This window comes from Elephas maximus, chromosome 2, assembly GCF_024166365.1.
Source record: "Elephas maximus indicus isolate mEleMax1 chromosome 2, mEleMax1 primary haplotype, whole genome shotgun sequence".
In the NCBI taxonomy this organism is placed as follows: domain Eukaryota; kingdom Metazoa; phylum Chordata; class Mammalia; order Proboscidea; family Elephantidae; genus Elephas; species Elephas maximus.
Window position 1 is genome coordinate 76,856,069 of NC_064820.1, and position 12,441 is coordinate 76,868,509.

General features: G+C 35.3%; 1 protein-coding gene across 3 annotated transcripts in view; it reads left to right on the forward strand.

Moving 5' to 3' along the window:
• The window catches only part of TNPO1 (transportin 1), a 119,837-nt gene that overhangs the window by 70,200 nt on the left and 37,196 nt on the right, over positions 1–12,441 (forward strand). For all 3 annotated transcript variants that reach the window (XM_049865315.1, XM_049865325.1, XM_049865335.1), the window contains exons 6-9: positions 4,531–4,664; positions 5,437–5,518; positions 7,700–7,822; positions 9,864–9,982. In XM_049865315.1, coding sequence (XP_049721272.1) covers positions 4,531–4,664; positions 5,437–5,518; positions 7,700–7,822; positions 9,864–9,982 — 458 coding nt within the window. The remainder of the gene's footprint in view (positions 1–4,530; positions 4,665–5,436; positions 5,519–7,699; positions 7,823–9,863; positions 9,983–12,441) is intronic.

Below are 12,441 nucleotides of genomic sequence, written 5' to 3' on the forward strand. Positions count from 1 at the left end.
ATCGACCTTAATGACATGGATGGAGTCAAGTTTTCAGGACCTTCATTTGCTGGTGACACATGACTCAAAATAAGATAAAACCACAAACATCCATATTAATAATCAGAACATGGAATGTACAAAGTAGCAAGTTTAGGAAAATTGAAAATCGTCAGAAACGAAATGGATAAACATCGATATCCTAGGCATTAGTGAGCCAAAATGGACCGGAACTGGCCATTTTGAATTGGACAATCATATGGTTTGCTGTGCCGGGAATGATAACTTGAAGAGGAATGGCATTGCACTCATTGTCAAAAAGAACATTTCAAGATCTATCCTGAAGTCCAGTGCTGTCAGTGGTAGGACAATACCTGTACGCTTACAAGGAGGACCAGTTAATACCATATTTAAATTTATGTACTAACCACTAAGGCCAAAGATGAAGAACTTGAAGATTTTTTACCAACTTTTTTGGTCTGAAATTGATCCAATATGCCATCAGGATGCATTGATAATTACTAGTGATTGGAATGCAAAAGTTGGAAGCAAAGAAGGATCCGTAGTTGGGAAATACGGCCTTGGTGATAGAAACAATGCCAGAGATCACATGGAAGAATTTTGCAAGACCAGGTACGTAATTGCAAATACCATTTTATCACCAACGTAAATGGCAGTTATACACTTGGACCTCACCAGATGGAATACACAGGAGTCAAATCGACTACATCTGTGAAAAGAGTCGATTGAAAAGCTCAATATCATTGGTCAGAGCAAGGTTGAGGGCCAGCTGCGGAACAGACCATCAGTTGTTCATACGCAAGTTCAAGTTGAAACTGAAGAAAATTAGAACAAGTTCTGAGAGCCCAAGTATAATCTTCAGTATATCCCACCTGAATTTGGAGACCATTTCAAGAACAAATTTGATGAATTGAACACTAATGATCAAAAAACAGAAAAGTTGTGGAATGACATCAAGGACATCATATGTGAAGACAGCAAGAGGTCATTAAAAAGACAGGAAAGAAAGAAAAGATCAAGACGGATATCATAAGAGACTCTGAAACTTGCTGTTGAATATTGAGCAGCTAAAGCAAAAGGAAGAAACGATGAAGTAAAAGAGTTGAACAGAAGACTTCAAAGGGCATCTCGAGAAGACAGAATTATAATCACATGTGCGAAGAGCTGGAGATAGAAAACCAAACAGGAAGAACAAGCTCAGCATTTCTCAAGCTGAAAGAACTGGAAAAAAAAAAAAAATCAATCAAGCATTGAGTTGCAATAGTAAAGGATCACATGGGGAAAATACTAAACGATGCAGAAAGCATCAAAAGAAAATGGAAGGAATACACAGAGTCACTATACCTAAAAGAATTGGTTGACGTTCAGCCATTTCGGGAGGAGCCATATGATCAGGAACCAGCAGTACTGAAAAAAGGAGTCCAAGCTGCCCTGAAGGTATTGGAGAAAAACAAGGCTCCAGGAATTGACAGATTATCTATTGAGGTGTTTCAACAAATGGATGCATTGCCGGAAGCGCTCACTTGTCTATGCCAAGAAATTTAGAAGACAGCTATGTGGCCAGCTGACTGGAGGAGGTCTGTATTTATGCCTATTCCCAAGGAAGGTGATCCAACCGAATCCAGAAATTATCAAACAATATCATTAGTATCACACACAAGCAAAATTTTGCTGAAGATCATTCAAAAACAGTTGCAGCAGTATATCAACAGGGAACTGCCAGAAATTCAAGCAAGATTCAGAAGAGGACATGGAACCAGGGATATCATTGCTGATGCCAGATAGATCCTGGCTGGAAACAGAATACCACAAAGATGTTTACCTGTGTTTTATTGACTATGCAAAGGCATTCAGCCGCATGGATTGTAAGAAATTACGGATAACTTTATGAAGAATGGGAATTTCAGAACACTTAATTGTGCTGGTGAGGAATCTGTACATAGATCAAGGTGCAGTCGTTGGAACAGAACAAGGGGATATTGCTTGATTTAAAGTTGAAAAGGGTGTGTGTCAGGGTTGTATCTTTTGACCGTAGCTGTTCAGTCTGTATGCTGAACAAATAATCCAAAAAGTTGAACTCTGAAGAAAAACGGGGCATCAGGACTGAAGAAAGACTCTCTTAACAGCCTGCGTTATGCTGATGACACAACCTTGCTTGCAGAAAGTGAAGAGGATTTAAAGTACTTACTGATGATCAAAGACCACAGCATTCAATATGGATTACACCTCAACATAAAAAATCCTCACAACTGGACCAATAAGTAACATCATGATAAACGAAGAAAAGATTGAAGTTGTCAAGAATTTCATTTTGCTTGGATCGACAATCAACATCCATGGTAGCAGCGGTCAAGAAATCAGAAGACACGTTGCATTGGGCAAATCTGCTGCAAAGGCCTCTTTAAATTACTGAAAAGTGAAGGCTTCACCTTGAAGACCAAGGTGCACCTGACCCAAGCCTGGTGTTTTCAGTTGCCTCATATGCATGCAAAAGCAGGACAGTGAATAAGGAAGATGAGAGGAATTGATAACGTTTGAATTGTGGTGTTGGTGAAGAACATTGAATATACACAGCCTTTCAAAAGACCAAACAAACCTGTCTTGGAAGAAGTACAGCCAGAGTGCCTCTTAGAAGCAAAGATACCAAGGCTTCGTCTCATATTCTTTGGACGTATTATCAGGAGGGATCAGTTCCTAGAGAAAGACGTCATGCTTGGTAAAGCAGAGGGTCATGGAAAGAGTAAGACCATCAACAACATAGATGGACACAGTGACTGCAACAGTGGGTTCAAGCATAGCAACAATTGTGAGGATGACACAGGACTGGGCAGTGTTTCATTGTACATAGATTCGCTGTGAGCCGGAACTAACCTGATGGTACCTAACAACAATCATACATGAGCTTTTCTGTTATTTGCCCCCGATCAAATTAGTTAGCAGCCTTTCCATTTAGAAGGTAAGAGAGTGAGTCTGTAAGGATTTATTTTCCTGTAATTTCTCACTACTGATAAGTACTTAATTAGGCTTCCAGTTTGGGTCTATTTTAAGCAAAACCGTTTTAGACATTTTGCCCTCTCTAAGGCAGAGACTGCTTTCCCTCAGAAAGAGGCTGGGCTTGGAGATGAGGTTAGAGGCAGGGCAGGCACAGGAATAACCTAACAAAAAGCAATCAGGTTGTCTTAAGACTTGAAATTTGTTGCTGGAACTGAGGGGAAGGTGGAGGAGGGAGATTTAGTTAACAAAGGAATGTTTAAAGTCACTCTTTCTAAAAGCGAAAAATGTTGCATCCTCATATACACATTTCTTAATAATGCCTTGAAAATGTGCTAATAAGTTTGTGGGAAAACTAAAATATTACTATTTAGCCATCATCTAACAGTTCATTAAAATTGTTCTGGTATACTGATAATAACATAAAAGGAGATCATTTTGCAGAAGCACTTTGCAAAAAACAAATTTTAACTGTAGAAATCGTAAGTCGTGCTACTATGTAGAAGCTATATGTTAAATTGTATTTGCATCTACCTGAACTAAAGATGTGGATCTATAGATGTCTGAAGTTGTATTGCCTAAATGTTTGCTCCTAGTTGAAATTTTTATTTTCATTGCCACAATGGGTAATACATTTACATTTAGTTTTACTTTATTGGATTTCAGAGCTAAGACTTTTTTTTAAAACCTTAATATTAATTATAGGTACTTTAACAGGACAGTTTTCAAATGCCTAATATTATTTTTATTCATGTTAAATCTGACTGAATTTTGATATTTTAATTAAATTTGAGCTTTAATGATCTCCAAATTTAGTATTTTTTAAAGTATTTAAAACAACAAAAAGATACTGGACAGTTGCTTTAAAGATTTTACTTTCTGTTGGACACTTTCTAAATTAGTTGTAGAATGGGGAAACTCAGTTGCTGCTGATGGGATTATAAACAGCAGAGAAGGTGGTTGAGGTAACTAGCTGTTTATATAATGTGTGCGAGAGCTCTGGGTTGGCCCCTTTGACATACAAATGGTTATAGGGAAATCATTGCCAATTTGAATTTCCTAGCTTTTTAATAGATTTTCTTGTGAGTTACCAATGAGTAACTTTTGTTTATATAATTTTTTAGTGGTATTGATAAAGACATCTTTATGTGCTTCAAGTGTTAGAATGGCTATATAAACTTATATGTAAATGTAGACTTTTACATTTAATTTTAACAAACTAGGATCTACTGAGAGAAAAGTAGCACTGATTTAAGATTGACAAGAATATTTCGGAGGAGTTAGGTGCCCTGCCAACCCAAATATCCTCTAGATCTAAGTCATTTGATGCTACGGTAAAATTGTACCATTATATTTAAACTGAGAATTTATATAATGGTATAGTGGTTTTTGTTTTTAAATTGAATAATTTATGGATTTCTTGAAGGCAACGTTTGTATGTTAACCTTAAGAACATTAATCTGTACTTTGTTACTCAGTTTGCTTTTTAAATGGCTTCTTTTTCAATGGATTAATAATTTAAATACGTGTGTTTTACAGGGAGCGTTTGGTGCTCTTCAGAAGATATGTGAAGATTCTGCTGAGATTTTAGATAGTGATGTTTTAGATCGTCCTCTCAACATCATGATTCCCAAATTTTTACAGTTCTTCAAGCACAGTAGTCCAAAAATAAGGTATTTATATGTCCAATGTTAATTTATAAGCTATGATAACAGCCTGATCACTCCTTTACTTTTATTACCTAATGTTTTTGTGATTAGCAAAGGATATGGAACATTCACAGAGGTAAAGTTAAATAATTGAAATTTACTCCTTTAATAGCAAAAACTCAAAAAGTTGATTTTAATGGAATTTTCATTAAATATGATAAAGTTCTTGACCTTCTATGCGGTTAATTCATTTGCAATGGTTAACAGCACTGCTTTGAAGTCCTTTGTTTAAGGACGAGGTTAGGTTTTTTGTTTGTCTTTAAGTTACAAATCTTGCCATCCATATATGTGTGAGGAACTCTGTACATGGACAAGAGGAGAAAAAATTAACAGTATTTTCAGCAGCACTGTTCACAATAGCAAAAATCTAGAAGCAACCTAAATTGTGGAATAATCATGCAGAGTCTAAACAAGTGAGCTTTAGTGATAAATATAGATGAATCTTAGCAACATAATATTAAGTTTAAGAAAGTTCACAAAGATTTAGTATAATAATCTTTTTATAAAATTAAAGATATATACACCGTTTGCATATATATGCATAAAATTATTTAAAAAGAAATGGAAGAGAATAATGAAATTGGGATTATCTGTAATTTTTATTTTTAATGGGTACATTTATGGATGTACATGTACCATAATATTTTTATGGAGGAGTGTTTAACTCTTACCAATCTTCTGTAAATAGGAAAAAAACTGTAATGAGCATATGTTACATTCCTTTGTTTGTTTCTAGGTCTCATGCTGTTGCATGTGTCAATCAGTTTATCATCAGTAGGACTCAAGCTCTGATGTTGCACATTGATTCTTTTATTGAGGTAAGATTTGTTTTCTCCCTGCCCCTGTATTTTTGAGAAGGTTAGGTAATGCTAACCATTTTATTTGTTTACAAACTATAATTGTAATTACAATGTTAAATTGCCAATATTTACTTAAATTCTTTGATGGCATTAAAATTAGACACAATATAGACTGTAATTTTTGCTAACTGAAAATAAAACTTTTTTGTTACTAATTTTTCTGCTTGTATCATGATATAAATAGATGATAGTGTGTGTCTATGTATTTAGTACCTTGACTAGAATTTTCTGCTTCAGTATTCTCTTAAAATTGCTTATGAAAGTTTAATCTCCTAGTTTGTTTACAGTATAGGAAATGAGAAAGATTCAAGTTGTATAAACTTGACCTAATAAAGAATTTGAAGGCACAGACTAAAAAGGACAGTATTTCTAGATTTCCATTGTAAAATTAGAGGTATCAGGGAAAAATTAAGTCTTTATATCTCAGCAAGCATTTCTAAAAGCACTTTTTAACTTTGGAAAGAGCAGAAAGAGAGTAAGAGCATAATTTCCTGGCCATAAACCGTAGGCAGTAGAATTCCTTGTTGGAACCTCTGCATTTTGTAACAGCAATTAAAAGGGTTGTTAATGTTTCTAAAGCACTTTCACCAAGTGAGATTTAATTAAATAATCCATTCGTTTTCCACTGTCCTTAAAAATCCTTCAGAGGTCAGATTGCTGCTAGTACTGTTGGAAAATTATAACAGGAAAAAAGCCATGTCACATTTAGTAGCAGGGAATCCATTTTGTTTTTCCTAATTTCTTAAATTACCCGGCTTCTTTCCAAGCGTCTTTTACCCGTAAACTGGAGAATAGCCATAAGGATTCTCAAGTCATTTACACATTGAAATGGGTTTTATTGAGTACCTACTATGAATCAGGCCCTGTGCTTGGTGCCAGGGATGCATAATACATTTTTTATGCCTGCAAGGTGTTTTCAGCTTAGTTTGGTCCAGAGTAGGTATAGTGTAGTGGATAAGACTGGAAATCTGGAGTAAGATTGCCTAGTTTCAAATCATAGCTTTTCGGCTCAGTAGCTCTGCAGTCTCGAGCAGCTTATTTAACAGATAATTTCAGTTTCACCTTCTATAAAATGAGGCAGGTAATAGTCTACGTTGTCAGATTGTTACAAAGTTTGTGTACATAAATTGAACAGTTCCTGCCAGAGAAAGCACTCTACATGTTAGGTGATATTTTTATTATTTTTGGACATGATAGTAGTAGTTTTAATTATATTAATATTCTTCATTGTTCAATAAAGGGAACAATAATAGATATACCAGTATCTTATAAGGAAACATTATTTAGAATAGAAGAAATTATATTCTCTCTGAAAACAAAAATTTCACAGAGCTATTATACTCAGCAAGTGGGGCAAGACTATTTCCCAACATTTAAAAAATTTAGCATTGGTGTTAAATACCATGTTAATCTTATGCAGAGGATTCAGAGGGTCCTTCTGAGCATAAATCATTTTGTATAGGTGATATGCTACTTGTATTTTGTAACATTGCTACTGAAAGTGTGCTCCTGGGACTAATGCTAGTCCACAAACAATGTTATCAGTCCATCATGGGGTAAGAACAGAAATTAAAGCGAGCGTTGAGAAACTTAAGCAATAGGTAAAAAAAAATTAGAAAAACAAACTAATCTTTAACCGTGATAGTTTGAGAAGCACTGTCTTACATAAATCCAAATACAGTAAACATTTTATACTTTAGAAACATTTTGCAGAATACCAGAAGGCTTTCTTCAGTCCAGCAGGTAACATGTGAAGGTCAAAGTATCTAAATCAAATTGTATTTTAGTCATTATTTCTGTTTCTGGGTGAGTTGGGTGAATGCCCCTTTGTCCTAATGACATGATTTTGTTCTCATAAACTAAAAATAACTTGAGAGCACAACTGAACCAACTCTTCAAAGAATTGCTTTAAATTGTTCATCAAAATCACAATTTTTTGGCAGTTATTATCCCGCATTTAATTGTCTTATTTTGTAGCCTAATATTGTAGGCCAGTTAATTCAGTCATTATTTGTACTGTAATTTCATAGATTTCTTTAAGTGTCACCAACTTGAAGATTACTCATTTTTATGTATATACTTTTCTAATGTATCAGAATTTTTAAACTAGGGAAAAAAAAAATGTTTCTTCTGCAATAGAATCTGTTTGCATTGGCTGGTGACGAAGAACCAGAGGTACGAAAAAACGTATGCCGGGCGCTTGTGATGTTGCTGGAAGTTCGAATGGATCGCTTGCTTCCTCACATGCATAATATAGTTGAGGTAATCCAAGCCTTTCCCCCAAGAAAAATCTGAGCACAAAATGTATTCTTGCGAAACCAGTGTTCTCTAAGTTATTTAACACATTTGATGGGAAGGGGGAGTTAAATAGTTAATGATTATCTTAAAATTCTTACATAAATTATGGTGATTTTTCTTTCATGAAATTTAAGATGTACAAAAAAACAGGAGGAAGAAAGTTAAAGAAATAGCTAGCTTTTAACCTGGACAACTAGGGAATTGTTTTTGTTTACCAAATATAGGTTAGGCTAAATCTTGAAAGTTTAAGTTGCGTATTCTTATGTCATTGGAGTTTAAAGTTAAGAGTTGCTTTCTATCTATTTCTGGTAAAATTCATCTGAACAACTTATGATTTGTTGTAGTGAAATTTTTGAGTAGAAAAGACATAACTAGTTACAGCAGGCCATTGAGATTTTGAGTTTCTTCCAGTCCCGGTGGGGGCGTTTGAAGTAATTTTAAGAAATTCCATTCTGAAGAAAGGAATACATGGTGACAGGATGTAATAATTTATTATTTTGGCAATACCAAGTACTGCTAGAATCAAACTGTGGCACCTAATTTTCATACTGCCGGGTATAATTATGGAGTCCTGGTGGCGCAGGGTTTAAGAGCTATGGCTGTTACCCAAAAGCTCAGCAGTTTAAATCTACCAGCCACTTCTTGGAAACCCTATCAGGCAGTTCTACTCTGCCCTGTAGGGTTGCTGTGAGTCAGAATTGACTTGACAGCCATGGGTTATGGAGTATAGTTGTATGTGAATGTTGTATAGCTTTGCAATTGTTTTTAACAGTATGTTTATCTGGAGCCTCCCTTTCATTTCCAGAGAACCATATGGTGTGGAAGAGAGGATAAATAGAGAGGGAGGATCTTTTTTAATGGATGGAGTCTAAGACCTGTCCTAAGAAAATGAGCATCCGGGATGTGCAGGAACGTCTTTTGTAAAACATTAGGAAACGTTGTCATAGATACGAGGGTATGCAGTAGTGTAAGATAAGAGATAAACGACATTTTCTTTGATGAACCCATTTTCTCTTGTGAAATATTTAGTAGAGTCAGGTGGGATTGGTTGAGAGTTCAGTGATGTATGGAGTTAACCAGAAAGTTAAAAATGTTTGTCAGTTGCTAGGACCAGGTCACAGCTGGGGAACCTAATTTACAATGCTGCGTTTCTTTCTCCAGCAGTACTCTGTAGCGTAGGAGTAGGACATGATGTGGCATCTAATGGGGATTAGCCTATGACATCTGTGTGTTGCCATATTTGTCGTGTGAGATGTTTCTATCCAGCAGAGGATATAAATGAGGAATTCATCAGTTCACTCCAGTTCCAGCCCCAGATACATTGAAAATCACATGAATACTGTCAATTATTATTTTGTAGGAGTTTCTTAAGGGGTAAATACCATGTCTTTGGATAGATTTGAGGATCAGATGATCCTGTCAGAGTGAATTTGGCTTGGTACATTCAGAGGACATGATAAACCTATTATGTTGAAAATTACATCTTATAATCATGTAAAGAAACGTCACTACTTCTTTTCCAAAAACTTTTTTTTAATTTTTTTAACTTTATAATTTGAATGTATATACTTTAAATATGTGAAAGTCTATGAATAACATTTCAGGAGACATCTTGAATAGCTGTTATTAAAACGCCTTCATTTTGAGAAAGTTATAATAGAGTTCTTTGTTTTGATGTTTCTAAGAAGGTTTAATATTTGATTATTAATACATTTCAAAAACCTCATTGGTTTCATAAAGTGAGATACACATATACAGAAGCAGAATAACACTACGTGCTGTGAACACTTGTCATTGGGCAACATTCAGAAGCAGTGCTGCTTAAATGTGGCTACATTTTAGAATCACCTAGTCAGGTTTTAAAAATTATCCAAAACCTGTGTTGAGAACCAGTATGAAGTACAAGGCAATAACAAAGGACTGTTAACTTGCTGATGTAGGATTGAGTTTATTTTAATTATACGGTTTAAGCTGAATAATAATGTTAAAGTTCCTTTGTTTACAGTACATGCTACAGAGAACCCAAGATCAAGATGAAAATGTTGCTTTAGAAGCTTGTGAGTTTTGGCTCACTTTGGCAGAACAACCAATATGCAAAGATGTACTCGTAAGGCATCTTCCTAAGTAAGTGTTCCTTCTTATACTGCCTTGCTCCTAAATTTTTAAGGAGCCCTGCTGGCACAGTGGTTAAAGTGCTTAACTGCTAACCAGGAGGTTGGTGGTTTGAACCCACCCAGTGACTGCAGTAGAAAGATGTAGCAGTTAGCTTCCATAAAGATTTATAGCCTTGTAAACCCTATGGGGTGATTCTTCTATAAGTCGGCATCGACTCAGTGGCAACGGGTTTGGGTTTTTGCTTTTGATTAATTTCTGAACGGTGATTCCTCATTTTATATATTTAGGATACATTCTTCTGCCATCAGGGAGTAAAGTTCTAAAGAAGTCAGGCTTAATTTTATTGTTGGCTTAAGTAAAAATATTTTTCAAGAAGCAGTTACACAATTTTTTTTAAATATGTGAGGACAGTTTATTCTAAAACTTAAGTTTTGGATAATTCGTGACATAGTTTACTATTTATAATTCCTACAATTTGGCCTTTAACTCCGTGTTTTGTTGTTGCTTTTCCTCCAAAATGGTACTATAGAACTTGAAGTTAACCTATCACTAAGCCTATTTTTTATCCAAAGAACGTTATTAAATGATTACTTCTCAAAGTAATGCTTAACTTCCTTTTGAAAATAAAGTTATACAAGCTCATGGAAAAAAAATAAAATTCAGAATATTTTAAATCCCCTGAATTTTCACAATCCTGCGATGATCACTTAGTATGTTTTATGTGTTGACTTGTATTTTTTTATGTGTAAATACCATATACTAAATATCATATCAGTGTTCAAAAGAGATTAAATTACATAAAATGTAAAGTGCTTAACATGACCTCTGGCCTTGTCTTGGTTATCTAGAGCTGCTCTAACAGAAATACCACAAATGGATGGCTTTAACAAAGAGAAGTTTATTCTCTCACAGTCTACCAGTTAGAAGTCGAAATTCAGGGCGTCAGCTCCAGGGGACAGCTTTCTCTCTCTGTCAGCTCTGGAGGAAGATTCCTTGTCATCGATCTTCCCCTGGTCAAGGAGCTTCTCAGACACAGGGACCCCAGGTCCAAAGGACGTGCTCTGCTCCCTGTGCTGGTTTTTTGGTGGTATGAGGTCCCCAGCTCTCTGCCCACTTCCCTTCCCTTTTTTTTTTATCTCTTGAGAGAGAAAAGGTGGTGCACACCACACCCCAGGAAAACTCTCTTTACATTGGATCAGGAATGTGACCTAGGTAAGGGGTGTTACAATCTCACCCTAATCCTCTTTAACAGAAAGTTACAATCACAAAATGGAGGAAAAGCACACAATACTGGAAATCATGGCCCAGCCAAATTGGTGCACACGTTTTTGGGGGGACATAAGTCAATCCGTAACAGGCCTATAAGTAGTGCTTAAAATTTTGATATATGATTTTTTCATTTGCTCTTTTCAGTTACTGCATGTTGTGAGCTCTCCTCCATGTCATTAGTCTGTTAGGGCTGTGTAATATTGCATCATTTTGTGCACACCATGATTATATGGTTAAATATTTTTAAAAAAACCATTGCCCTCGAGTTGACTTCGACTCATACCGACCTTATAGGACAGAGTGAAACTGCCCCATGGGGTTTCCAAGGAGCAGCTGCCGACCATTTTGGTTAGCAGCCAAGCTCTTAACCACTGTGCCACCAGGGCTCCATGGTTATATGTAACCTTCGTTATATAGTTGATTGTTCCTTTGTTAACTCTTCAGGTTGTTTACTCCTTTTTCCTTATAAATAATCTTGTAGTGAAAATCTTTATATTTGTTCATAAATGGTTGTTTCCTTCAGGTACAATTCCTAGGAATGATTTTTACCACGATTGAAGGGTGTGAACATTTTAAAGACTCTTTATACATATTCCAAATTGCTCTCCAGGGAAGCTGTGCTAATTGATACTTCACCAGCAGTGTACCCTAACATAACATTCACCAGGCATTAATTATAATTTTTCTAAGCTTGGCCATTGGATAGGCAAAAACAAAAACTTACTTAATACGTTTTAGCATTAGTGGAGTTAAATTTGTTTATAATGCTATTTGGATGTTCTCACTGTATAGCCATTTCAGTCCTCCTTTCTTCTTTATCTTTCTTTTCTAGTAAATTCTTCCTCCCCCAATAAAGTAGCACTTCCAACTATATTTTCTAGTCAATCTGGAATTTATTTGGAAGTAAAATATTAAAAGTGGATTTTTTTTCTCTTTAGGAAATCTGTGTATTATTCTTCCTTTCCTCCTGATTTCTGAAGCAACTTCTGTGATATGTTTGTTTCTTGCTAATAAAAAAAAGCTAATAGTCATATAATTCTAAAAGTTATGTAAGCATACATTGTTGTCCAAAGTTGCAGAGATTGTATTAACGAAAACCTAAGCTATAATATCAAGGAGATGATATTGATGATAAGTAATATAGTTAGGTACTTTAACTCTGTCATTACGCTAATAAAATCTAAACCTTTTTAAAGTAA